This window comes from Camponotus floridanus, unplaced genomic scaffold (assembly GCF_003227725.1).
Source record: "Camponotus floridanus strain SB8 unplaced genomic scaffold, Cflo_v7.5 scaffold37, whole genome shotgun sequence".
Lineage (NCBI taxonomy): Eukaryota > Metazoa > Arthropoda > Insecta > Hymenoptera > Formicidae > Camponotus > Camponotus floridanus.
In genome coordinates, this window is record NW_020229514.1 from 129,145 (window position 1) to 156,475 (window position 27,331).

Below are 27,331 nucleotides of genomic sequence, written 5' to 3' on the forward strand. Positions count from 1 at the left end.
ATATACATGCACACATATGTACATACATTATAAATACGTAACCATAAAATATTGCAACAGCTTTATCTGATATATAAATGGCAACAATTTTGATTTAATCATTATTTAAAAAAGAAAAATTTAATTTTTCCAATACCGTCTGCCATATTCTGTTAGTGTACCAGGATTAATATATATTCTTCCGAGGTTATTAATATATATTCTGCTGAGATATATCTTCATATTTAGCAAGTAGATACACGTATAAGCGTTTAACTTGGGAAATGATATATTTAAATAAATTATATGTAATACATTTTAATATTTTTTCATTTTATATTTTTACGTAATTAAGTCAAATTTGTGCAAAAATATAATGTTCTATTCACTTGTCATCGTCGTCATAATAATGTACAAATATTTCATTCGATGATAATATGTTTAACTACAAAGAACAGCAACCTCGGATCGTTATATATAGCAATTGTGATGATTTCAATGTTTTTATAAACAGAAAATAATATAGATTATAATAAACGATTTTATATCCGATTGCTAATTATTATAATTAATAATATTAGGTGTAAAATCAAAACAAGCTAATAAAGAACCATGCATAATTTCCTGCGTGCTTAACTACATATTGAGTTGAAATTTTATTAGCAAATTTTTGATAGCAAAATAATCTTTGTGTCTCTTTTCAAAGCGAAGAAATGTGTGACTAATATTCATATTTTTTCATATTGCATTTACATATGTCATATGTTGCATTAAAGTCTAATAAATTTAAATTCTCCTTTATGAAGTAATCTATACAGTATTATAAAGATGCAAATATATATATTTTCTCTTAATTCTCTACTGTATTGATGGTATATGCAGATGGTATGTATCTTCTGAATGATTGTCGAATGTCGCTAGTTGTACATCATATTTACCTTTATTATAGCGTACTATCATAAAATATACGTTTTGTAGAAAAGATGATTTCATGCATTCAGTTACTGGCGATGACATGAAAATGTATGAATATTTTACTTAATGGGAAATATGACAGTATGCTTTAGTGTAAAGAACGACATTCCCCGATCGGGTGGAAGTAAAATGATTTTCATAATTATAGTAGTATTCTGATGAGCAGAAAATAAGGTACGTGCGCTATCGAATAGCTAATAATAATATTAATGACAAAAAGGGTTGAGAAATTCAAGCAAGTAGAACTACACGCAGTTTATTTCAAGAAGTGCTCGTCTATACTTGAGATTTAATTTTGAAAATATTGGAATAAGTTATATTGGTAGTAATATAAATTGTGAAATCTTATATTCTGTTCCATTGGAAGTAGTGTAAAATGTAAGAAATAATATTATGGTAAAGCATATATAATTATTAATATTCCTTTTTTTACATGTTCGTAATTAGAAATATTTCTTTTTACAGCGAATTATTTGATTTTCGATTCATAAGAGTATTATACTTCATTTATGTGTTAAAATGAAATGAAAATAAAATTAAACAGAAGAAGATTGGAAAAAATCTACGTATACAATTTCGATGGTAAAAAAAATTTTCTAAAATATTACAATAAATATTACACACACACACACACACGTTTATTTATCAATATATTTTTATCTATGTATCTATTTATTTATTAGTACATTCTATCTGTTTATGCTCTAAGTAATTTTTTGGTTTCTGCCGTAAAAATTTGTTAAAGCTAAATAGCCATACATTTACAATGCTCAATATGAGTTCCGAGAAGAAGGATAACATTCATAAAATTTATATTCTATGAAATAGTAGATTCTGTTGTAAGTAGACTGCATTAAAATTAATTTTTTTATTTGTATCATTTTCAGATTATTTATTTCAGCAATGATTCATTAATATATTTCAAATGATATCTCGCAGTGTCGTAAAAATATTTTTCAAGATGTTATATGTATAGAAGAAAGTGCTTTGTGTAATCATAAAGATGCAAATACTTTCCCTAAATTTTTTTATGAATACTATCGCCGGTATATGGCGGCCTATCGATTGGTCATCAAACACTGCTAAGCTGCTGTATAATGCATTTACATTTATTGTACTAATTTTGGAATACTTTTTAATGTTAACCCAATTTATGGACATCGTTCTTGTTGTCGATAATATTGATGATTTTGCTACTAATACTCTAATGTTCCTGACTATTGTTGCTATTTGTTGTAAAGCGACTGTCATTATAATACGTCGGAATTCAATCATTAGATTGGTGCAAAAATTATTGAAGGCACCGTATAAACCTCAAGACGAAGACGAAATGGCCGTACAAACGAAATGTGATAAGTTTATCAAGTGAATACTACTAGATCTTTTATACATAGTAAAATAATTTTTTAATAATCCAGTAATTAAAAAGTTTGTTCAATAATTTAATTTTTTTCAATTCAATAAGCATTGCAATTGTCGTCCTTTATAGTAAAAGTTTTTTGCGAACTTTTGATAAATTTTGCTAATTTTGTATATGTTTAAATTTATATATAATTTTCAAATTATTGTAAATAATCCGTATAAAATTTTTTTTTAAATTTTCTAATTTCAAAAAAATTTTTCATTCTAAAAAATATTTTAAAAATTACTTTAAAATTTCATTAGGCTTTATAATGTAAAATAAAATAAGTTATTGTATTAAAAATTTATTATGAGTTTTTGCAAATACTACCAGAAAATATTAGTTGCCGTAAAAATATTTAAAATATTTAAATATATAATTTCAACTTGTATTTGTGTGCAGGTCATGGTCGATAAAATATATAGTTTTGGTGATAGGTTCCGTTACAGGCATCACAATAGGGTCAGTGTTAAATATGATGCAAGGTCATTTACCTTATAGAGTATGGTTGCCATACGATACTAACGTATCTTTGATATTTTGGATTACATCCATTCAGCAAATTGTATCCATTATTTTTGGAGCGATCATAAATGTCGGTACAGAAACTTTAATTTTCGGATTGTCTTTGCAAACTTGCGCCCAATTTGAAATTTATGAACTTCGTCTTCGCAAATTAGTGACTAGCAAAATAACTAATTATTTGAATCATTTACCTGCATCCTCAAAAATTAGAAAAGTAGCAATATCGGAATACATACATCATCACCTTTGCATTTACAGGTCAGTTAAAACTCCTTTATAAATGCACGCTTGCATACCTTATTATTTATCTTATTAGATTATATATCTGTTGTACTTATAAACTGTTATTACAAATTGTTTATTATAACAATTATCAATATTCCTAATGAAAAATTATAAATAATTAGAAAGTGACGCCTCTACATTTCTTTGGAATTAATTGACATAAATTATTGAATGATTTATTTGAATTAATAAGGGAGCTTGGAAAGAGAACTTCGAATAATTAATCTATTTCAAATTAATTTAACTTTTAAAATATATCAATATACGTATACATATATATATACATATATATATATATATATATATATATATATATATACTATCACACAATATACACATATGATTATTTATTATTATATTTTATAATAAATATTAAATGTTAAGATTATATTACTGATTGTTAAAATTGCGCGACCTATAAAAAATGTGATATTATGTACATTGTTAAAATTGTCCTGATCATATGGAATGTCAAAAATTAATACATAACATTATTACAGATTCGCTAAAACAATAAACATGATATTTAACCAGGTATTTTTCATTCAATTTTTTGGCAGCATATTAATATTATGTACAAGTGTGTATTATGTATCAACGCATATGATGGAATCTGAAAGTGCAACTCTGATAATTTATACTTTTTGCATGTTTGTACAAATTTACTTATTTTGCTGGTCCGGAAACGAAGTCATACTTAAGGTATATGACATATCAAATATTGTAAAATGTTTACTTCAAAAAAATATACTAAATAAGTTACCGAAAAATCTAATGACTGAATGAGTGCCAAATAAAATATTTTACAAAAATATCAAAAATTCGTACTTAAAGCAACATAAAATATATAAATATGAAAAAATAATATAATTTTTTTTGTATGTAATTAGGTTACACATAATAGTGAACACATTTAAAGATAAAATCATTAAATTAAATAAAAATCAACGTAGAATCATTTAATAAATTTAATAAATATTTAATAAATATTAATAAATTTAATAAATATTTTATAGCTAGTTTTATTATTATATTTCTATTATATTATCAGAGTATGAATTTAAGAGATGCAATATATCATACAGAATGGTTTTTATTATCAATCAGCGACAAGAAGGAACTCATAATGATCATGATGCGTAGCACAATTCCTGTTAAATTTACCAGTAGTTTCTTGATAACTTTATCTCTTCAGTCTTTCAGTAGCGTAAGTACTACATTATATTTGTGTGTGTGTGTGTGTGTGTGTGTGTGTGTGTGTGTATATATATATATATATATATATATATATATATACATGTATCAGGAAGAATATTTGAAGCGTAATGTTAGAACACAATCGAAATTTTTAAAAAGTGATGTATATATAAGCTTTAACATTAATTTGTTCTATAATTATTCTTTCAGATCTTGAAAACATCATATTCTGCATTTAATTTATTACAAAAGTAATATATGTAATCAATGATGCATTTAAATATCTTAATAATATTGCAATATTTTTGATAATATTGTAATATTTTTTCGACAAATTAATAACTAAAGATCTTAGCAATATCCGTCTGTCCATTTATTTCAATCTTAACAATTTCCTTTATTTTATACAGCAAATTGCTATTTACTCTTAAGAATAAAAATATAAGTAAGAAGGAAATACACACAAAACATCGACATAATATATAAAAGATTACGCAAGATTGAAAAATATAAATATCTAAATATTGATGTGTCTATATACATGCACACATATGTACATACATTATAAATACGTAACCATAAAATATTGCAACAGCTTTATCTGATATATAAACGGCAACAATTTTGATTTAATCATTATTTAAAAAAGAAAAATTTAATTTTTCCAATACCGTCTGCCATATTCTGTTAGTGTACCAGGATTAATATATATTCTTCCGAGGTTATTAATATATATTCTGCTGAGATATATCTTCATATTTAGCAAGTAGATACACGTATAAGCGTTTAACTTGGGAAATGATATATTTAAATATGTGATATTTAAATAAATTATATGTAATACATTTTAATATTTTTTCATTTTATATTTTTACGTAATTAAGTCAAATTTGTGCAAAAATATAATGTTCCATTCCACTTGTCATCGACGTCATAAAAATGTACAAATATTTCATTCGATAATAATATGTTTAACTACAAAGAACAGCAACCTCGGATCGTTATATATAGCAATTGTGATGATTTCAATGTTTTTATAAACAGAAAATAATATAGATTATAATAAACGATTTTATATCCGATTGCTAATCATTATAATTGACAATATTAGGTGTAAAATCGAAGCAAGCTAATAAAGAATCATACGTAATTTCCTGCATGTTTAACTACATATTGAGTTGAAATTTTATTAGCAAATTTTTGGTAGCAAAATAAGGTATCTTTGTGTCTCTTTTCAAAGCGAAGAAATGTGTGACTAATATTCATATTTTTTCATATTGCATTTACATATGTCATATGTTGCATTAAAGTCTAATAAATTTAAATTCTCCTTTATGAAGTAATCTATACAGTATTATAAAGATGCAAATATATATATTTTCTCTTAATTCTCTACTGTATTGATGGTATATGCAGATGGTATGTATCTTTTGAATGATTGTCGAATGTCGCTACTTGTACAACATATTTATCTTTATTGTAGCGTACTATCATAAAATATAAGTTTTGTAGAAAAGATGATTTCATGCATACAGCTACAGCGATGACATGAAAATGTATGAATATTTTACTCAATGGGAATATGACAATATGCTTTAGTGTAAAGAACGACATTCCTCGATCGTTGGAAGTAAAATGATTTTCATAATTATAGTAGTATTCTGATGTGAGCAGAAAATAAGGTACGTGCGCTATCGAATAGCTAATAATTATGTTAATGACAAAAAGGGTTGAGAAATTCAAGCAAGTAGAAATACACGCAGTTTATTTCAAGAAGTGCTCGACTATACTTGAGATTTAATTTTGAAAATATTGGAATAAGTTATATTGGTAGTAATATAATTTGTGAAATCTTATATTCTGTTCCATTGGAAGTAGTGTAAAATGTAAGAAATAATATTATGGCAAAGCATATATAATTATTAATATTCCTTTTTTTACATGTTCGTAATTAGAAATATTTCTTTTTACAGCGAATTATTTGATTTTCGATTCATAATAGTATTATACTTGATTTATGTGTTAAAATGAAATAAAAATAAAATTAAACAGAAGAAAATTGGAAAAAATCTACGTATACAATTTCGATGGTAAAAAAAATTTTCTAAAATATTACAATAAATATTACACACACACACACACACACACACACACGTTTATTTATCAATATATTTTTATCTATGTATCTATTTATTTATTAGTACATTCTATCTATTTATGCTCTAAGTAATTTTTTGTTTTCTGCCGTAAAAATTTGTTAGAGCTAAATAGCCATACATTTATAATGCTAAATATGAGTTCCGAGAAGAAGGATAACATTCATAAAATTTATATTCTATGAAATAGTAGATTCTATTGTAGTAGACTCTATTAAAATTAATTTTTTGAGTTGTATAATTTTCAGATTATTTATTTCTGCAATGATTCATTAATATATTTGATATCTCGCAGTGTCGTAAAAATATTTTTCTAGATGTTATATGTATAGAAAAAAGTGCTTTTTGTAATCATAAAGATGCAAATACTTTCCCTAAATTTTTTTATGTATACCATCGCCGGTATATGGCGGCCTATCGATTGGTCATCGAACTCTGCTAAGCTGCTGTATAATGCATTTACGCTTATTGTACTAATTTTGGAATACTTTTTAATGTTAACCCAATTTATGGACATCGTTTTTGTTGTGGATAATATTGATGATTTTGCTACTAATACTCTAATGTTCCTGACTATTGTTGCTATTTGTTGTAAAGCGACTGTCATTATAATACGTCGGAATTCAATCATTAGATTGGTGCAAAAATTATTGAAGGCACCGTATAAACCTCAAGACGAAGACGAAATGGCCATACAAACGAAATGTGATAAGTTTATCAAGTGAGTACTACTAGATCTTTTATACATAGTAAAATAATTTTTTAATAATCCAGTAATTAAAAAGTTTGTTCAATAATTTAATTTTTTTCAATTCAATGAGCATTGCGATTGTCGTCCTTTATAGTAAAAATTTTTTGCGAACTTTTGATAAATTTTGCTAATTTTGTATATGTTTAAATTTATATATAATTTTCAAATTATTGTAAATAATCCGTATAAAATTTTTTTTAAATTTTCTAATTTCAAAAAAATTTTTCATTCTAAAAAATATTTTAAAAATTACTTTAAAATTTCATTAGGCTTTATAATGTAAAATAAAATAAGTTATTGTATTAAAAATTTATTATGAGTTTTTGCAAATACTACCAGAAAATATTAGTTGCTGTAAGAATATTTAGAATATTTAAATATATAATTTCAACTTATATTTGTGTGCAGGTCATGTTCAATAAAATATATACTTTTGGTGACAAGTTCCCTCACAGGCATCACAGTAGGGTCAGTGTTAAAAGTAATGCAAGGTCATTTACCTTATAGAGTATGGTTGCCATACGATACTAACGCGTCTTTGATATTTTGGATTACATCCATTCAGCAAATTGTATCCACAATTTTTGGGGCGATCATAAATGTCGGTACAGAAACTTTAATTTTCGGATTGTCTTTGCAAACTTGCGCCCAATTTGAAATTTACGAAATTCGTCTTCGCAAATTAGTGACTAGCAAAATAACTAGTTATTTGAATCATTTACCTACTTCGTCAAGTATTGCAAAAGTAGCAATATCAACATACATACATCATCATCTCTGCATTTACAAGTCAGTTACATAAGAATCAGTTCCTTTATGCACACACGTAAAATTATACGCGAGCTATACAAAAAGTACAATATTATATATAATGTTAAAATTGCCTGATATGGAAAATATCAAGAACTAATATAATATTATTGCAGATTTGCTAAAACAATAAATATTATATTCAACCAAATACTTTTTATTCAATTTTGTGGCAGTATATTGATATTATGTACAAGTGTATATTATGTCTCAACGCATATGATGGAATCCGAAAGTGCAACTCTGATAGTTTATACTTTTGGTATGTTTGTACAAATTTATGTTATTTGCTGGTCCGGAAACGAAGTTATGCTTAAGGTAATTTTTCTTATATTTTGGAATATTTAATTTAAAAAATATACTTGATCGAATAATATTTATAAATATTTAACAATAAAAATTCAAAAATACATACTTGTCGAAATATATGAAAATATAATATATAAATATAAAGAGAATAAAATATATAAATGTATGTTACACATAAATATAAAATATCATTAAATAAAATAAATGCTATTGTTAGGTTTATTATTACATTTCTATTATATTGCCAGAGTATGAGTATAGGAGATGCAATATATCATATGGATTGGCCTTTATTGTCAACCAGCGAGAAAAAGGAACTTTTGATAATTATGATGCGTAGCACAATTCCTATTAAATTTACCAGTAGCTTCTTGATAACTTTATCTCTCCAGTCTTTCAGTAGCGTAAGTAAACTATGCTATATTTGTTTATATACCGATCAAAAATATCACCTTTATGTTTTTTGAGAATAACTTAACTCAAAGTGTATAATTTAATTCAAAGTAAATATATTTCTATCTAGTCACATGTTTTAATAGTAGGTATATAAATTATTTAGCAATAGACTTTTCAATAATGAACACAGCAACTTAAGAAAAATTAATTAAATATATACTTTGAATGAAATTATCCTTAAAAAAAGGTGATATATTTTTGACCGGTATTGTATATAACACAATAATCACTTGATATATTAAAAAAATGTATGTAATAATGTATATAATATGTAATCAACAAAGATGTTTGAAACATAAGGTACTAAAACATATTTGAAATTTTTAATAAATATCTAATTCTTTACATTAATTTTTTCCGTAATTATTATTACAGCTCTTGAGAACATCATATTCTGCATTTAACATATTACAAAAGTGAAATACATGTAGTCAATGATGTATTTAAATATTGTAATATTGTAGTTGTTTTTGATTAATTAATAACTGAAAAGTTCTTAAAGTTCTTAAAGTTTTCGTCTATCTATTTATTTCAATCTCTTTATCTTTTTATTCAATAAAGCAAACTGCCAATATTTATTTTTGAGAATAGAAATAATCGGGTCAGAACCAAGTATATAAAGCAACTATATTATATAAAAAAAATTATACAGGATTGCAAGATGCAAATATCTAAAAATGTTTACGAAATGGTTATGACACACACATTGTAATGTAAATTATAACAATGCAAAAAAAAAATATATATATATATATATATATATATATATATATAAAATTTTATCTGATTATAAAAGACATAATTTAAGATATTATTTAAAAAAGAAAAATGTTACTTTTTCAATATCATTTGCGGTACTCTGTGAATATACGAAATTTGGTATATAATCCTTTGGCATTTTGATTATATTTAGCAAGTAGATATATAAGCATTTAGTTTGCAAAATTTTTAAATGTATGTTATACGTACATTTTATTTAATTCGTTGTTTTGTACTTTTTATGTAATATAAAGTCAGGTCTATGCAGAAATGTAATTTTCCACTCGGTTGCTGTCGATAACATGGAAATATATAAATATTTCATTCGATGAGATTGTGACAATATGTTTGATTGCAAAGAACAGCAACCCTCGATCGCAAGTAAAACAACTGTGACGATTGTAATATTCATGTAAGCGGAAAATAACATACAACGTAATATACGACTATATGTTGCTAATTACTGTAATTGTATTAGGGTCTAAAGTCGAAGCAAGTAAATAAAATGTAGCCTCCCGCTAGGTATACTCGACTACACATGGTTGAAATTTAATTATCTTCTCGATTGTGAAATAAGTATGTTTGTGTCTCTATTTTGTGCAAAGCGAAAAAGTGCGTGACTCATATTTATACTGTGTTCTCATATTTATAATTATACCTGTGTCATATATTGTATTAAAATCTAATAAGTTACAGTTAAATTTCTCTTTTATAAAAGTTAAGTTTTATAAGTTTTTATGATATTATAAAAATGCAAATACTTTCTTTAAATTTTTTAATATATACTATTGGTGGTGTTTGGCAGCCTATCGAGTGGTCATCGAATAGCGCTAAACTATTGTATAATGCATTTACTTTTATTGTATTAGTCTTGGAATATTTTTTAACATTAACCCAATTTATGGACATTGTTCTTGTTATCGATAATATCGATGATTTCGTTGCCAATTCTGTAACATTCGTGAGTATGATTGGTGTTTGTTGTAAAGCGACTACCATCGTAATACGTCGAAGTGCAATTGTCAACTTAATACAAGTATTGTGTAGCAAACCATGTAAACCGCAAAACAAGGATGAAGAAACGATACAAACAAAATTTAACGAGTTTATCAGGTAAATATAATTATCTTACTGATTCATTTTTAGTTTTATTATTCATATTATAATTCATATTAATGATTTGTCACTTGAAAGACGTGTAATAATTTAATTCTCGTTTAAAATAGTTAAATCTCTATTTTCTTCTTTTATAAAGTAAATTGTTTACAAAAATACAAATACGTTTCCTAATTTTTTAATGTATCAGCATATACAAGTTAAATATAGTAGTACATACCATTTCTGGATATTCATGATCCTAATCAGCAATTATCATTCTTATTGACTCCCTGAGACTTCACTGCTTTTTGTCGTGATAACCCATGTTTAAGAGTATAACTATAAAAATTGCATTAAATTAATAATTTGTGAAGAAAGAATATACATTGTTTTATAAAAAAAGAAATATTTCGTTTCTTATAAACACAGATTAGATATTATAAATATCTAGATATTATAAATAAATTAATTTAATATTTTAAAACTGTATCGCGCTTTGTCTTTTTATTTCTCACAGAGAATAATACTTAAAGAATTTATATAATCTCAATTTGTGTACAGGTCATGGTCGATAAAGTATTCACTTTTGGTAGTGAGTTCCTTTACAGGCGTCATAATAGGATCAGTGTTAAATATAATGCAAGGTCATTTACCTTGTAGAATATGGTTACCATATGATATTAACGCATCTCCACTTTTCTGGATTATATTTGTTCAACAGATCCTATCTGTGTTTTTCGCTTCAGTTATAAATGTCGGCACAGAAACCTTAATTTTCGGATTACTTTTACAAATCTGCGCTCAGTTTGAAATTTTTGAAAGTCGTCTTCGCAAATTAGTAGCTAGAAAAACAACTAAATGTCTAAAATATTCGTCTATTCCGTCAGATAATGAAAGACTGATAATATCGCAATACATACATCATCATCTCAGCATTTACAAGTTAGTTACATAAAAATTAATTCTAATGTTATATATATTTAACATGTTCTATTCTATTATTTTTTATTATATTTTTAAATATAATAAGTTTTTAAATATGTATTAATTTGTTTCATATCTATATAAATAGCTGTTCACAGCAATGATAATTAATATTTATAATAAAAAAATATTTATGTTTAAAATATATAATTAATGCATTAATTAATTAGAAGATAATTGTTAGAAATTCAAAAAAAAAGAAACTTCTAAATCGATAATCAATTATTCTCTATTGAAATTCTGTGCTTAAAAAAAATCAGATTTTAGAATTATGCAAATTTTGTTTCAAAAAATAAAAAATGCTAAAATATGTTCTCTCTCATATATTCTTAGAAAATTATAATATAAATAATATAAGTTATATATGAAATATCATATGTAAAATGATTGGCCGTTATTATTCTTTTTCTTTTTTCTTTTTGATATTTTAATATATATTACTGTGATTACAGATATGCCAAAATGGTAAACATTATATTCAATCAGGTGCTCTTTATTCAATTTTGCGGCAGTATATTAGTATTATGTACTTGTGTATATTATCTATCAGCACATATTACGGAATTTGAAAGTGCTACTTTGATAATTTACACTATCTGCATGTTTATACAAATTTACATTTATTGCTGGTCTGGAAACGAAGTTATACTTAAGGTGAGTAATTGTTTTGTATTCTACAATTTATTCTAACAGGTATATATTATACATATTCTAAAATTATATATGTAATCTTTGCAATCTTTTGCATCTATATGCAATAAAAAAATCTATATAAAAAACAATTATAATTTTGAAAAATTTACATGTCAAAATACTATTGAAATTTCAAGATTTGCATGTCTATAATCGATTAACATCATTCGCTCTCAGAACGATTTCTATTATCCCATCACAAGATAATAAAGGACGTTATAAATGCTAAATTGTTATTATATATAATGATTATATGATTATATATAATTATATAACTTGGATATATATATATATATAACTAAAATCGATAGAATGATATTCAGCCTAACTATTTTGAACGATTAGACATGAATCATGTAATAAAAATCAATAGAGCATCGAGGGTGTGAATAAAGTATTTCTCTCGGACACACACCTGATTACAGAGTAAAAATATTGATATAAAACTCCGAGTTATATAATCGAAATATTTACGATATAGAGAAATTTGTTTATCAAATTTTAGATTTGCAATTTGTAATTGATTAATAGTCAATTAACAATTATATTATCCTTAATTTACAATTAATTTTTCTAGATAATGTATTGCCTACTGCGTAAATTTAATTATTTAATATATAAACATGTAGAAATATTTTCAAAATATATAGAGATATATTTTCAATATATAGAGTTATTAATAAATGATATCCCGAAATAATTATTTTATTTTTGTTATTTAACGTAGAGTAAAAGTGTAGGAGATGCGATATATCACATGGACTGGCCTCTGTTATCAGTTAACGAAAAGAAGGATCTACTGATAATTATGATACGCAGTACAATCCCTATAAAATTTACTAGCAGTTTCTTGATAACTTTATCTCTCCAATCTTACAGCAACGTTAGTGTCTCTATTATTTATATTCGAAGTAAAAGAAATGCTTGATATATTTTTTATATTTAAAAATATAATTAAATAAATTAAGAATATTTTGAAACATTTACATACATGTGGATAGATGTAATTTACGAAAACACAGGTTTAGAATCCTCAAATTTAGCAAATGTTACAATCTCTTATATTTCCTTCAATTTTTTTCAGATCTTGAAAACTTCATACTCGGTATTTAATTTGTTACAGTCGTAGATGCAAATAATCGAAAATGCGTAGTATTGTAGCTTCTGTAATAAGTCTGACTGCAAATGTTAAAATTTCTTTGATGATATATCTTTATTTCAATTGTATATATATTTTTTTTACGCGCGGGTGGATTTTTAAAAATATCGGCGCTTTCGATATTTAAAATTATCATCTCCATTTACCTCCTATTTTAAATAGTGAAATTTGTCGATTTAATTTACTTCGAGTTTACTGCTTAATAATCGAGATTAAAAATCATTTACTCAATAAAACACAACAATAATATTATATACATTAAAATATATAAATATGCATTTAACTGATGAAAAATTTTTTAACTGATGCCAATCAATGTACTTGCTAAATGTATTTTTCTTATTATTTATTAAGATTGTTTAAATAAAGATATGCACACACATATATTAAAGGCTAGAAATAAAGGTACGCACACATATATTAAAAAATATACAGAAATGTGATTTAATACTTTGCAATGTGTATTGATATTTTACGTAAATAAATATCAGTAAACATCTGTGAGAAATAAAACACAAGCGATCGAGTGTACGAGGAAAGAATTGAAGTTAGAAGCGTAAGGAGAGAACGCAAGAAATATTACCCCCTTTTATTCTCCTCATTTATGTATTTCTTCGATTAAAATATGCATTCTTACCTGTGCACACGATATTACTTTTGATGACACAATTAAATTCCTTCTGTACACGAGACGCGATCCTAATTCACAAATCAGGAATGTGGCGGCACGTTAGACGAGAAACCGGAAATGGCGTTCGTACCGATGAACAGAATGCGGCTATGAAGCTTCGAAGCCGCCGAAATGGACGTAGATGGCGTGTGAAATATAAGTTTCACGGGAAAATAAAATTTTGACGGTATTCGCTCTCGGAATCTCTCCTCGAGGGGGCAATTGATATTTAGATGTGATTGATATATAAAATAGAGCAAGTTTGTGAGGCAAAATACTCAAACATGAATCCCGCGGAAGCTGAAACTATTGCCGATCTGGTGCAGAACATGATTAAATCTTTTTTTGGCGAACAAAAACCAGGTTAGTCTTTCCTCAGACTGTGTCAGTACAATTAATTATTTATATTTGGAAAGGATTGCGATACGTCGTTGACTCGAATTAATTGCTATGCTATTCGCTTTAAATATTGCTGTTAACTATTTTTAATGTTTTATCATATTTTTGTAACAAATCTTTATTTACATTCTATCATTGAACAACATTTGATGGAAAGTACTTTTTAAATTGTCTGATTATTTTATTATGTGAATAAATTTTAAATGTTTAAAAGGCTCTTTCTATAAATCTTTTTAAAAATCATTGCGCATCTTAGTTTGTGCTTTAGAATCAATTTTATCTTTTTCTTAAATGGCTATTTAAACTTTTGTTTTTACTCATATATTGACGTTAATGCAATAAAATATATTAGAAGTTGCCTATTGATTGTGATAATAGTTTTCTCATGTTTGTTAAGCTCATGTTGATAATATGAGAATCTGAAGGGTATAGTTCTGATATATAATACCTTTTTGTATTTGCAATAATTGTTAATAATATTCCACAATAATATTTCTTAGATATTATATCATAGTTTGTAACATATAAATCTACAAATATTATATATTTTGTTATACTTAATAATAATATGTTATATGGTTGTCATTAATTACCTTTTAATTTATATCTTTCAGAATTGACTAGAAGATTCATGCGTTTTTCCCTCGGGTTATTATCATCTACAGGAACACTGAGAGAAGATGAAATGACTGTAGCAACAAACATAAAGAGTAAATTATCACCACGTGATGCAGTACAGTTTGATAAACTACATAATGACTTAAAAGATGGGGTAATATAAAATCTTACAGTTTATATGTTTCTTTCTCTATTTAAATATCTTCTCTTATTTCCATTGTTTTTAATTAACAAAATTAAAATAATAATATACATATATAATTGAAGATGAAACTACTATAATATATGTTTTTACATGAATGTCCTTTGTTTTTTCTTTAGCCATTGAAGAATCGTATAAGTATTCTATTATTTCTACTGAACATGAGTCAATCGGCTGAAGCAATAAAGGATAGAATTTTTTCATTTCCAGACATGAAATTGGGTTTAAGTCCAATTGCATCCACTAGTGGTAAGCATAGCATTGTAGTATTTATCAAAGCAATTCTCTAATTGCTTCTATATTTTTTAGGACAATCCTCACAAACATCATGTTCTCAAGCACAACAAATTGTATCATTGAATACTACGGAAAGTTCAAGAGGATTGCTAATAAATCCAAGTAAAATATTCAATAATGAAGAATGTATTTCAGAGGATGTATTGGTTCAGGACTTGATATATTCTTTCCAAAGTGTTGAAGGAAAAATCCTAAAGTTGGATTCAAGCTATGGCTTTCAGATAGATCCTGTAGCAAAGATTAATAGATCGCAAAAGCAAGCTGTTTTAAGACTGAGTGAATTAGGATACTTACATAATGTAGTGCGAAAAGGATTGGAAAGAATGTCTGTAGCCGGCGCGGGTAGAGTTGCTGATAGTTTTGTTGCGGCTCTGCATAAGGAATTGTCAGAATATTATAGATTTATAGCTATAATGCAGGAAGAAGTGAATAGGTAGAAGTGAATTATATATATATAGTATATCATCAAAAATATATGATAATTGTAATAATTAAAAAATATATATTATATATATAGGTCACAAAATCAAATGGTTATGTATGGAGTTACATTATCACATTTACACCTTTGGACCTGTGATCCTCTGGAAACTTTAAAGTGGCTAGCGAGTATAGTAAGAGCTTGCCAAGGCCAAAAAGGTGGTGCATTAGCATCTACTGTTTACGAATTCAGCTATCATGGAGATGCTATTGTAAAGAATTTGGTCAAGAGGGTCTTAGAGAGTGTTTGCAATCCTTTGTACAATATGTTAATGAGATGGATTGCTGATGGAGAATTAGACGATCCGTATAAGGAGTTTTTCATTCAAGCATGTGCTGATGTTAGTGGTGACAGAATGTGGCATGAGAAGTATCAAGTGAGAAATTCAATGGTGCCATCCTTTATTAGTAAAGCTCAAGCAAAGAAAATTCTTGGGACAGGAAAAAGCATTAATTTCTTACGTGAAGTTTGTAAAGATTTCTCACCATGGCAGGATAGACATGCAGATATGTTCAGAAATTGCGATGAAGAATATAATGGTAAATAATATAATTAGTAAAATAATATAATTGATAATATAATTAATAAATATGATAATGTGATTACTCATACTATTTTACAATAAGACGATCTTAATTTTCCGTCAATTTACTAAATATAATAATTTACTCTAGTGTTTTAATTATTTAATTAGTGTAGTTTCAATTATTTTATTAGTGTTTAAATCATTTAATTATTTACAAAGTATTTAATATCAGATAGAAATTATTTTATAAATTTTGTCAAATTCAGAAAAATATTTATTGCTATGCCGTTAATTTTTCAGTCGAAGTTTTTTTTGATATGGATCCAGATGGTCGCTTACAAACTATGATGAATGCTGCTTATAAAGAAACATCAACAAGAGTTGTCGAAATATTGACAAAACAGTATCACCTCATGGATCACTTGCAGGGAATCAAAGGATATCTTTTACTTGGCCAAGGCCACTTTATTCAACATCTCATGCACTTGCTGGAGTAAGGATATATCTTTATATAATTATGATAACATTTTTTGTTCTATTACCATTTCAGGTCTAAAAAATCATTTAAATTATATATTTCAGACCTGAATTAGCTAAACCAGCAAGTTCTTTATATCCCCATAATTTATCATCTATTCTTGAAACTGCAATAAGGGCAACTAGTGCAAAGTTAGATGACTTAGATGTGCAGAAACGTTTAGATGTTAGATTATTAGCACCTTCAGAGAATGAGACAGGCTGGGATGTTTTTATTCTAGACTATAATGTTGATGGACCTATAGGAACGGTAAAAAGCATTAAGTTATAATATACCAACTGCAAAATTTGTTAAATATAATTTAAATAATCTTATATATAATATTTTTCTATTCAGATTTTAGAGCCATGCAGGCAAACATATCAAATGGTATTTTTTGCATTATGGAGAGCAAAAAGAATGGAAACGATCTTATCTGCTATTTGGAAGCAACAGATAACATCAGCCAAGATGTTCAGAAAAATGCCAGAAGTACTGCCAATCCAAAATCATATCCATTTGATTACAAGCAGCATGGTTCATTTAGTTCATCAAATGCAATATTATTTTTTGTTTGAGGTAACATTGTGCATCATTAAGTTATTATTAATGATTAAAATCTATATACTATTAATTTTTCATGATTTATAGAAATTATTATATTGCAAACATCAAGTGAAAGTTGTATTAATTGCAGGTAATTGAATGTTCTTGGGATACATTTGCGAAACAACTTCTTCAAGCAACATCTCTTGATGATATAATTGTGGCTCACAATCATTTTGTAGATTCTGTAAGACATGGTACATTATTAGATGAGAAATCGCAGGTAAATATTTATAAAACGCAGGTTTTTAACTACACGCAACTGTACATTCTTATTTATCCTCCTAATGTTACAGGAACTTATGGATCATCTACGCTCAGTTTATAGCCCAATATTAGATCTTCAAAATCTTGAAGAAACTTTTCTTGCACGTGCTACTCAGGAATACGAGGCAAGATTAAACACCGATAATTCCGTACAGAGATCTGAGCAAACGAAAAAATGGGGTCGTACAAACAAACAAGATCAAGAGGTTGTAGAAAGAGAGGTTGCATTTTCAAAATATCTAAACACACTTTCAATACATCTCAAACTACTTTCGAAAACATATCAGGTAATAATGAAATGAAATATTTCAATTTGTTTATATTAGCATGATTTTTCTATCACATGTGATTCCTTTATCAGAGTAATGATTCGATATATTTGCAACAATACGCGAGATATCAAAAATTAAAAATTGAACTTCTCTTTGATATATCTTTTCTCAGGAATTGATTCTACAAAAGAAATGTATTTTGCAGGATCGTGTACAGAAATTTTTACTAATGTTAGCCTCTGCTGAAGATGTGTCGCTACAGTTACTTAGTGTACGATTAGATTTTAATGAATATTACAAGAGTAAAGATAGTCGACTAGTTGCGCCGTTAACATATCAACATCGCAGACAAAGCGATCAGACTTTCTTTGGATGCAAGTGACAATCGGCAACGGAAATTTTATCAGAAAACCTCACTGATTCAAGTAACATTTCTAATAAATACTATATCCCAACTGAGCAGAATTCATCTAACTTTAATAGTAAGAACACAAGCATGATATTTGACTTTTCCAGTAATCATCCTTTGGTTCATTCTTTGTATAGACATCATGATACCACTAATTTTTTTTATAGAACACAATCATCCATACCAATGACAGATATCGACAAATCTGTCGATTTGCACAAAAGAAGGTGTAGAACCAATTTGAGAAATGCTGAGCTAAGTAAACGTACATTTAGAATATTTTTGGAAAAACAAATATTGTCACACGTGGAAACAGAGATTCAGAAAAATATTCACGAAGCTCAAACTCCATTAACGCCCAATTTCGATTACAATAAAAGTGATTTTATTTTAAGCCACGCACGATTAGCGTTATCCCCGTTACAAACGACCGTATCAGGAAATATGTCTATCAAGAATAATTTGAATTTACCGAATTTAGAAACTAAAGTGCATTCTAGTGATAGAACTATAAGAATAAGTAATACAATTATAACTGCTAATTCTGAAATTAATGTGTATGAGGATTCTGTTCAAAACAAATCAAAAGTTTGCACCTACACCACATCTACATCTAATCAAAATGAATCTAAAAATTCTGAAATCAACAGAGCTGATAAAGAATCTCATACATTGATATACAATACTAGTCCAGAATGGTTTCAAGATAATGAAATTGTATCAGTCCATGGCTCTCTATTAAGTGAAACTATCTCAGATGTTAGCTCATGTAGTATAGATTTACAAAGAAATACTCATCACAAACGATGTCGTTGGAAACGTATAGTTTTTTGTTGCATTAATTAAGTTTGCAACATTCATTGAGTCAAAAAATATATTTGAACTCATTTTAAAATTTATATGTTTTTTTATACACACTTATTTCATTAGAAATTTATGTATTATATGATTGAATTATAACATGCAATTTTTAATATTAATATTCACTATATTGATAACATTAATTGCATTGCCATTATCTTCTCATATTACGCAATGCTTGCTATTTTCCTTTAAAAAGCTTTAGTATTTTAGTTTTGTAATTATGATAAAAAATAAGATATAGAGCACATAATCCATAAATTATCTGTAAATTTTTTACTAGTTGTACAGAAATCTAAAATTTATATTTTTCACTCATATGCTATTATAGATCAAATATAGAAGTTTGCCATATTAATAATAGTAATAGTAATAGTAGTAGTAATATTATGGCTGTTTTTGTTACAATATTTTCGACACATTAAAGATAAAGTAGTATAGGGAGATTAACTGTAGTGTTTTTATTTAAAACATTATTTTTAAAATTTTTATTAGATGTATGTATCAATATGTAACTTGTTATTACTCGTTTATTATTAGATATAAGAGTACACAATTTTAGACTGTATTGCATACATTATATCAATCAACATTTTCGCCATATTTAATAAGCCATGTTTACTTTTGCCATATTAGAAAAATAGAGCGGCAGTAAAAAAAGCGTTCAGCATGTTATTTTTATATTAAAATGAAATATTGCGTTGCTGAATGTATATATTTAAAATTTATAATAAATTCGAAGTGTTATTATTCTTTATTATTTTTTTCAACATATATTATTAAAACATCATTAGAGTATAATGTTTTAATACAATATACTTAAGCATTATTAAAGTGCAAGATGTAGGAATAAAGTCCTTTAATATAAATCCTTAATAAAAATCATATTTTTGATCAAATAAATCGAGAGAAAATATCTTGATATTAAAAGATTAATATCCAAGAAATGAATGTAGTAATTACATTTTCTGTATTGTTGCAAGAGTAAGTTGGGAAGGTGTGAAGTATTATTTATATATAAGATATATAAAGAAATTTTTTATTTATTCTCGATATTCTTAGTCACAAACTGTCTTTTCATTTCAAATGTAACAATACCAGCAGCTACACCAACATTTAAACTCTCAACACCGTTAGTTAGCGGTATATTTACACGAACGCAATTTCTCGCGTGAAGTAATTTGCACGATTCGAGGCTTACACCTTCAGTTTCCCCACCGATAACAAGTACTATTTCTTTTTTTGTAAAATCTAACGTGTAATAAGGCTCAATTGGAAGTTGAGATATTAACTTTTTCACCAATGATCTAGTTTTTGCAGTTGATTTATGCGATTTAGTTTGATCTACCAATTTGTCTATTGTATCTTCTATTGAATTATCGTTTTCAAGAATTTGATCACTGTTGGCACCATAATTATTCTGTTTCATATTATTATTATCAGTTTCAATAGAAATACTTCCATTTAATTCTAGATTCATCATATTATCTTTTAACTCATTTTCATATGCTATATTGTTGTCTGCTAAGAATATCGTCGATTCATTACTTATTAATGTTGGAATATCATTCCACAAAACAGATGTATGTATTGGTACACGAAAATGAGCACCAACAGCGGTGCGCAAAACTTTGGAATCCCACAAATCTGTACATCCTGGAATAGAAAAATAAATTAGGAGATAATATTTTATAATTAAAAAGTTAATAATATTTTATATATAATCTTTCATTAATATTTTATACATAAATTACCTTTCATTAACAGCAATTTTTCACAACCAACTGCCGCAGCAGCTCTTAGAATAGTTCCTAAATTTCCAGGTTCTCTAATATTATCACAAATAATAGTCAAAGGTATAGCATCATCGACAGGTTGCTTAGCAGTCACATCTGGGATTTCAAAGATCCCTGTATTCAAGAACAATGTTATATATATGTAATTATATTCATTCCTTTAAAGTTATCAATTTGTCTGCATTTATTTCCATATCTGTAAAATCGAGATGTTTACCAAATATTCCAGGAGAAGTTGTTAAATTAGACCACAACTGAATTGTACGATATGGAACTTTATACAATTTTATTTCCTTGGATAATGACAATGGTAATATATCAGATAATCTACTGAAGAATATAGCTTTTGGTTTTATTCCTGCTTGAATTCCATCTTTAATCAATCGAAAGCCTTCTAATAACATATTATTATTCTTTTCTCTTTTGGTTCTTGTTTTGACATTTACCATTAAAGAGCTGAAACATAAAAAATATCAATATTACTTGTTGATTAATAGTTAAAATGATAATTAAGTGATTTGTGTACTATTTAAGAAATTACACATACTTTATAAGCCTATCATCTGCTATGAAGCACCTATATCCTTGTTCAGTGATAATAGTTTCTTCCGCTTTATTTATATTCTCTTTTTTTTTCTGCTCTTTTCCTCTCTGTGGTTTTTTCTGCTCTTTTCCTATCTGTGGTTTGGACCTTTCCTTACGTGTTTTAAAAACTTTTTCATGAACTTTTGTTTCTGTTGTTTCTGCATCATTAGTAGTGTCATCGAAAAGCTCATGTTCATTGACAATTGAAATAGGAGTCCGACTAGCCCACTTAGTATATCTGCATTTTATTTTTGGTCTTTGATTGACTAATCTCAAAATGTTTATACCGCAAATCGATCTAATTGATAATTGCACTGTGCTGAGTAACATTCTTGTTTTGAAAGCTTACTTTAAGATGTTAATCAATATTCCGTAAAAATTTACTTGAATAATTATATTGTATTAATATTTTTTATGACACGTTCATATTTCTTTCATATTTTTTTGCAGAATCTTGAAAATCTCAATTATTGACCGCGTGCTTTTGTATATACTCGACGGTTCAGCTGAAGCGAGCTATTAACATCTTGGAACATAAAATCACATGGTGTTCATCAAAGCTTGGTTTTTTTGACGCTATAAGTGCTAAGAGCGTTTAATTAACCAATCGGAACAAAGATTTCTTTATCCTGATTGGTCAATCAAACGCATGCGTACAGACCTAATGTAGATAATTTTAGGTATTCGCGTCGTATCTAAATATTCGTACATCATGACTATAGAATATGTCCTCCGTTTCAAATTCTTAAGTTGTATATTTTGTGTTGTGTTTAATTAGTTAACGAAAATCTAATGAAAAAAATTGGAAAACTTTCGAAAATCGAGGAGAACATAATCAGGAGAATATAATCAAATAAGAAGTAAGTAAGACACGAATAGAATTTCTAAGAATCCAAAAAATTCTTAGGTTTAAAATTTCAGAACACAAAGTTTAAACATTGCAACTTCAAAGTATGAAAAGTCGGTGGAAAATTATTGGAACAATATAAGTAAGAGAGAGATATTACTAATTCATATTTCAAAAATTACAATTACAAATATTGCTAAGTATACTTCCTACCCTAACAACACGCATGTCCAAAAGATGTCCGTAGAATATTTAGAGGATAGCCAAAGGATATTTTATGTCCTCTGGATGTCCTCTCGATGACCTCTGAACATCTTTTGGACATGTGTATTGTTAGGGTAATGAGAAAGTTGTTGACGATCATCAGCAACTTGATATATAGCGACTAAATACGTACATATTTTATAGCTGCGTATGAAAATGTAATTATGGCGATCCTGTCGTTTGTGAAGAAATCGTGGAGAATTAATATTTAACATGTTTTTTTATTTCTCAAAAATAAAATATGCTTTTATGCAAGCTTTTATTTAAAAAAATCGAAAGATGAAATAGATTTTATATTGTGATATCACGCCAATTTAATACATATTAGAAAATTCTCTTTCTTTTTCCATTCATAAAACTGAAATATTTATCGACTAATCGAAAATTCATAGAATTGAAAATGATATCAGGAACCTTACATAATTTTACTTAAAGAGAAAAATATCACATTTATAATATTACTCTTATTTAAATTGCGTTTTTTTATTAATCAGAAGCTTTCTAATAATATATTTTATAATAATTTTTTTTTCTTATTTTGTGACATTATCAAAAACGCTTGCTTGAAACAAAGTGTTTGTAATATTAATATTAATTGCATGAATTAATTAATAATTGTATATTATTTAAATTATCATATTTCATCTGGATATTAATTTCCTTTTTGTTGTTGGGTTTCTCTTCTAGTATTTTGATCAAATTAGTAATTTTATCGCGCCGAATTACGATAGTAACCGCTTTGCAAAATGTATTAAATACCGTAAAATGTATTAAAGCCGTGAGAAATATTAAAGAAATAGAAGCAAAGTCGTCAATATTATTAACTATTATAATTTTTTAATACAATTAAATTTTTTAAATATACAATTAGATGTTCATTATATAAAACAAGATATTGTATTATTTCTCTTTCTATATTTCAAATGAGATAAATAAATATGTCAGCTAGAAGAAAAAAAGATGAAAAAGAAGGGCACAAGTTATTTACTCGTATATTCTATTTCTATTTTAACATTTTTATTTTAAGTTACTTACATATATCTATACAGTTAATAAATATTGATTAAATAATATTAATAAATAATATTGTCCATTAATAATTTTTTTATCATATATTATAATAAATAAATAATTATTTATATAGTCGTACAAATACAACACGATTGAATTAATTTTGAAATTGTGATGGCATCCAGGAAGAACATGGATACATTGTAGGTAATTGCATGTAATTATTACCGAGACTTTCAAACTTGATAATTTCTATGTTTGCGATACCATTATGCATATTCATGTAATCAGTTGTACTGTTATTTGACACATGAGAATTGTATTGATGTTCGTAAATTCGTAAATTACTGATCATGGGAAGTTTCTGATTATAGATATTGCAACGATAAGAATGGTCGCCTGTAAAAAAAGAATTTTATATATAAATAATTGTTTAGTAGTTATTTAATTTTACGATCTGTTATGCACATTCGATATTTAATCACAAAACTGTATGTGTAAATTTCTATATAATTATGAAACGATAATTCGTTACATTTTATCGATATTTTTACATTATTATATTTAATATTTCAAGCTGTAATGTGTTACAAGCTGTTTTCTATCAGAAAAAAGCAACGTAATATTTCTTCTTAGCATAGAAGAATTTTATAAAATTAATTCAAAAACGATATTGTAATTGATACAGAAATTTATAATTTCTTCTAATTATCATCTAAATTAGTCTATTTACAAATATATCTTCAAAAATTCTATCAATATGATTGATTAGGTCGATCAAGAAAATTTTACTGATTTAAAAAAAATTAGATGATTAAAAGGAGTAATTATTAATATTTTCAGAATATCAAATGGCAATAAATGAATAAAATTCTAATCTTTATTCTTATATATATATATCAAAGAAATCATCGCATTACCATGTGATTTCATATGATGATGTAAGGTTCCAAGTTTGCAAAAGCCTCTGTTACATACTGGGCAACGTAATGGCCAGTTACCTGTATGAGAATATCCGTGAGCCCTTAAATCGCCGGGAGTTGGAAAGGATCGTCCACATTCGTTACACTTATGTGGTTTCTCCTGCATTTTAAATTATATATCAAAGCGTAGCATAATTTGCAATATCTTGTATTTTTATTCAAAGATATTTTATATTTATAATTATTATAGAATATTAGCAATCAGAATATTTTTCCCTGAGGAAAACTATTCTGATTGCTACTTTTCTTACAGATTAATTTATTTTATTAAGTGTTATAATCTACTTCTAAATTATACTAATGCACAATATTTTGAATAGGGAATGGAACCTTATAGTGCGTCATGCGATGATAATACAAATTCGATGAGGCGGTGAAGCGCTTGCCACACATCGGGCATTCGTGAGGACGTTCACCAGTATGAATTCTAATGTGAGTATTTAACGAACTGCTTGTACTAAACATTTTACCACATATTGTGCAGCCATGTGGTTTCTCTCCTAAAATAATATATTTTATGTTTGTGTGTGTGTAAAAATATATAAGAAAAGCAAATTCTCAAACACAATTTTATACATTACTCTTTGTGAAATTTTTAATAACTTTGTTATTTATTTTAATTATTATTTATTATAAAATTAATAAGAAAATATCAAAGATTATTTTAAAAAAAACGAACTTTTGATATTTTCTCTTGAAATTTACCTGTATGGGTCCGCAGATGTCTCTTTAAAAGTGAAGGTCTGTCGAAACTTTTACCGCAAGTTTGGCATGGAAGATATCGTTGAAATTTAAAAGCGTTAACAACATCAGTTTTCCATGCAGCCCCATTTCTACTCAAATCCAGAGGTGCATTCTGAGTTGCGTCCCATTCTATTAATATATTATTCATGATGAAATTTTAATTACATATATTTAATGACATTAGATATATTACGTCCCACGCATCTACTATAGTGACAACGATTATTTGTATTTCAATAAGTATTTAGAGTATATATACATTTATTAAGATTCTTTCGTTTATTTTTTAGAGAAACATATATAACGCGAATTATTTTCTTGTAATTTTCTACGCTTACCGGACATTACGATAGCTTTTTATTTCCAACTTGTTAATTTACACAAGTGTTTGTTTATATAATTGTAATTAATGTCTCGCAACAAGTAAACGAGTCTAACGCACCGAATTACACAAGAAGCATTTTAACACTCTGACCAGATTAAACGCGATCAGATTAGAGGTAAGAAGTGGTGCAGTCGCAAACAACCCTCAGGCGCATGTCAAAGGCGGTGTTTTCATTTAGGGCGGAGTTTGATCGCCGTTTGGATAATATGCTTTGCAATTGCGCATGTGGCACATCTCGAAACATCTCTTGTATTCAAATCATTCTCACGATACAAGTGTTGCTAAAAGGCGATAGTAAAAAAAAGCGATCAGATTTATGATCGTCTGAAAATTATTTAATGTGCAAAATAAAATGAAAGAAAAATGATATTTATACAAACGAAAATTACAATTACATCGCGTAATTAAGATAACATAATTATAATACTTAAGATAACATAAATATAATATTTCATTGTTATTTAAAAATAATTCTGTTTAATAATATAAATACAAAAATCCATCTTTGTTTCTACGAAGACTTAATATTGGCTGTTTATTTGATTAAGGATGTTTATATATCAATAGTAGATGTTTTCATATCATTAACATAAAAATATATATTAAATCTATATGATAATTATACTTGTAATTCAGACACATCGATAACTTTTAGTTTTTGAGATAATATGATATATATTGCATTACATTAATGTTGGCGCCGTCTGGTACTAATCATTACAATAGAAAACACAATAGAAATTCAGCATAGCACGGTAAAAAAGGGAATAATTTAGAAGAGGAACACAGGTTAAAAGGAGAATTAAAATTTAAATTCAATGTTCCTTTTTACATATCAATTTTTAATGTTATCAAATCATAAACTTTCGTATAATCGAGAGTTAAATTATATTAATGTGTAATTTTTCTTCGCAAAATTTTATCCAATTATTATATTTTATTAACTTTGTCATAATTGTATACGGGAATTGAGTCTTAATTATCTAACGGATCACTAAGATAATTAATAAAATAATTAATCATTATATATGTCTTGATTTCTTTTTATTTTCT

At 26.6% G+C, this 27,331-nt stretch overlaps 6 protein-coding genes across 9 annotated transcripts; 4 read left to right on the forward strand and 2 right to left on the reverse strand.

Annotated features, from left to right (window-relative positions):
• The first annotated feature begins 1,905 nt into the window (after positions 1-1,905).
• LOC112638784 (odorant receptor 46a-like) lies at positions 1,906-4,618 on the forward strand. 2 transcript variants are annotated; one of them, XM_025411016.1, is made up of 5 exons: positions 1,906-2,319; positions 2,759-3,139; positions 3,667-3,868; positions 4,218-4,373; positions 4,574-4,618. In XM_025411016.1, exons 1-5 carry the CDS (start codon positions 1,958-1,960, stop codon positions 4,616-4,618), a joined length of 1,146 nt encoding a protein of 381 aa, XP_025266801.1. In that variant the 5' UTR covers positions 1,906-1,957. The 2 variants fall into 2 exon arrangements, with proteins under 2 accessions (XP_025266801.1, XP_025266802.1); XM_025411017.1 differs by lacking the exon at positions 4,574-4,618 and having other exon boundaries at positions 4,252-4,336.
• A 2,214-nt stretch (positions 4,619-6,832) lies between these two features.
• LOC105258786 (odorant receptor Or2-like) lies at positions 6,833-9,268 on the forward strand. The gene is made up of 5 exons (XM_025411018.1): positions 6,833-7,240; positions 7,679-8,059; positions 8,197-8,398; positions 8,638-8,793; positions 9,221-9,268. The coding sequence occupies exons 1-5, from the start codon at positions 6,879-6,881 to the stop codon at positions 9,263-9,265; spliced, it is 1,146 nt and encodes a 381-aa protein (XP_025266803.1). The 5' UTR covers positions 6,833-6,878; the 3' UTR covers positions 9,266-9,268.
• A 1,087-nt stretch (positions 9,269-10,355) lies between these two features.
• On the forward strand, positions 10,356-13,563 carry LOC105258785 (odorant receptor Or2-like). Its single transcript, XM_020029836.2, has 5 exons — positions 10,356-10,717; positions 11,264-11,644; positions 12,139-12,340; positions 13,107-13,262; positions 13,464-13,563. The coding sequence occupies exons 1-5, from the start codon at positions 10,356-10,358 to the stop codon at positions 13,506-13,508; spliced, it is 1,146 nt and encodes a 381-aa protein (XP_019885395.2). The 3' UTR covers positions 13,509-13,563.
• Positions 13,564-14,449: 886 nt separating this feature from the next.
• LOC105258780 (gamma-tubulin complex component 3) lies at positions 14,450-25,531 on the forward strand. 3 transcript variants are annotated; one of them, XR_003123163.1, is made up of 12 exons: positions 14,450-14,571; positions 15,222-15,379; positions 15,547-15,676; positions 15,737-16,157; positions 16,242-16,744; positions 17,032-17,224; positions 17,314-17,518; positions 17,606-17,827; positions 17,946-18,077; positions 18,151-18,408; positions 18,599-18,875; positions 25,470-25,531. XR_003123163.1 is itself a non-coding variant. In XM_020029851.2 (11 exons), exons 1-11 carry the CDS (start codon positions 14,493-14,495, stop codon positions 18,773-18,775), a joined length of 2,478 nt encoding a protein of 825 aa, XP_019885410.1. In that variant the 5' UTR covers positions 14,450-14,492; the 3' UTR covers positions 18,776-19,706. The 3 variants fall into 3 exon arrangements, 1 of the variants encoding a protein (XP_019885410.1); XR_003123164.1 differs by lacking the exon at positions 25,470-25,531 and adding an exon at positions 18,970-19,705; XM_020029851.2 differs by lacking the exon at positions 25,470-25,531 and having other exon boundaries at positions 18,599-19,706.
• LOC105258779 (rRNA methyltransferase 3, mitochondrial) lies at positions 20,676-22,575 on the reverse strand. Its single transcript, XM_011270285.3, has 4 exons — positions 22,007-22,575; positions 21,677-21,915; positions 21,418-21,573; positions 20,676-21,319 (listed from the first exon to the last, which is right to left on the reverse strand). Exons 1-4 carry the CDS (start codon positions 22,372-22,374, stop codon positions 20,703-20,705), a joined length of 1,380 nt encoding a protein of 459 aa, XP_011268587.1. The 5' UTR covers positions 22,375-22,575; the 3' UTR covers positions 20,676-20,702.
• On the reverse strand, positions 24,321-26,107 carry LOC105258789 (gastrula zinc finger protein XlCGF7.1). The gene is made up of 4 exons (XM_020029842.2): positions 25,855-26,107; positions 25,480-25,649; positions 25,087-25,249; positions 24,321-24,565 (listed from the first exon to the last, which is right to left on the reverse strand). The coding sequence occupies exons 1-4, from the start codon at positions 26,039-26,041 to the stop codon at positions 24,324-24,326; spliced, it is 762 nt and encodes a 253-aa protein (XP_019885401.2). The 5' UTR covers positions 26,042-26,107; the 3' UTR covers positions 24,321-24,323.
• Between the last annotated feature and the right edge of the window lie 1,224 nt (positions 26,108-27,331).

Coding starts and splice junctions, on each gene's coding strand:
- LOC112638784 (XM_025411016.1), top strand. CDS start 1,958: ATGCAAATACTTTCCCTAAATTTTTTTATGAATACTATCGCCGGTATA. Junction 2,320..2,758: donor AAATGTGATAAGTTTATCAA/GTGAATACTACT, acceptor ATTTGTGTGCAG/GTCATGGTCGATAAAATATA. Junction 3,140..3,666: donor CATCACCTTTGCATTTACAG/GTCAGTTAAAAC, acceptor ACATTATTACAG/ATTCGCTAAAACAATAAACA.
- LOC105258779 (XM_011270285.3), bottom strand. CDS start 22,374: ATGTTACTCAGCACAGTGCAATTATCAATTAGATCGATTTGCGGTATA. Junction 21,916..22,006: donor GCAGATGATAGGCTTATAAA/GTATGTGTAATT, acceptor TTTATGTTTCAG/CTCTTTAATGGTAAATGTCA. Junction 21,574..21,676: donor AACTTCTCCTGGAATATTTG/GTAAACATCTCG, acceptor TCTTGAATACAG/GGATCTTTGAAATCCCAGAT.
- LOC105258789 (XM_020029842.2), bottom strand. CDS start 26,041: ATGAATAATATATTAATAGAATGGGACGCAACTCAGAATGCACCTCTG. Junction 25,250..25,479: donor ATCGCATGACGCACTATAAG/GTTCCATTCCCT, acceptor TTTAAAATGCAG/GAGAAACCACATAAGTGTAA. Junction 24,566..25,086: donor TCATCATATGAAATCACATG/GTAATGCGATGA, acceptor CTTTTTTTACAG/GCGACCATTCTTATCGTTGC.
- LOC105258785 (XM_020029836.2), top strand. CDS start 10,356: ATGCAAATACTTTCTTTAAATTTTTTAATATATACTATTGGTGGTGTT. Junction 10,718..11,263: donor AAATTTAACGAGTTTATCAG/GTAAATATAATT, acceptor ATTTGTGTACAG/GTCATGGTCGATAAAGTATT. Junction 11,645..12,138: donor CATCATCTCAGCATTTACAA/GTTAGTTACATA, acceptor CTGTGATTACAG/ATATGCCAAAATGGTAAACA.
- LOC105258780 (XM_020029851.2), top strand. CDS start 14,493: ATGAATCCCGCGGAAGCTGAAACTATTGCCGATCTGGTGCAGAACATG. Junction 16,158..16,241: donor ATGCAGGAAGAAGTGAATAG/GTAGAAGTGAAT, acceptor TTATATATATAG/GTCACAAAATCAAATGGTTA. Junction 16,745..17,031: donor TTGCGATGAAGAATATAATG/GTAAATAATATA, acceptor TTAATTTTTCAG/TCGAAGTTTTTTTTGATATG.
- LOC105258786 (XM_025411018.1), top strand. CDS start 6,879: ATGCAAATACTTTCCCTAAATTTTTTTATGTATACCATCGCCGGTATA. Junction 8,060..8,196: donor CATCATCTCTGCATTTACAA/GTCAGTTACATA, acceptor ATATTATTGCAG/ATTTGCTAAAACAATAAATA. Junction 8,794..9,220: donor CTCTCCAGTCTTTCAGTAGC/GTAAGTAAACTA, acceptor TTATTATTACAG/CTCTTGAGAACATCATATTC.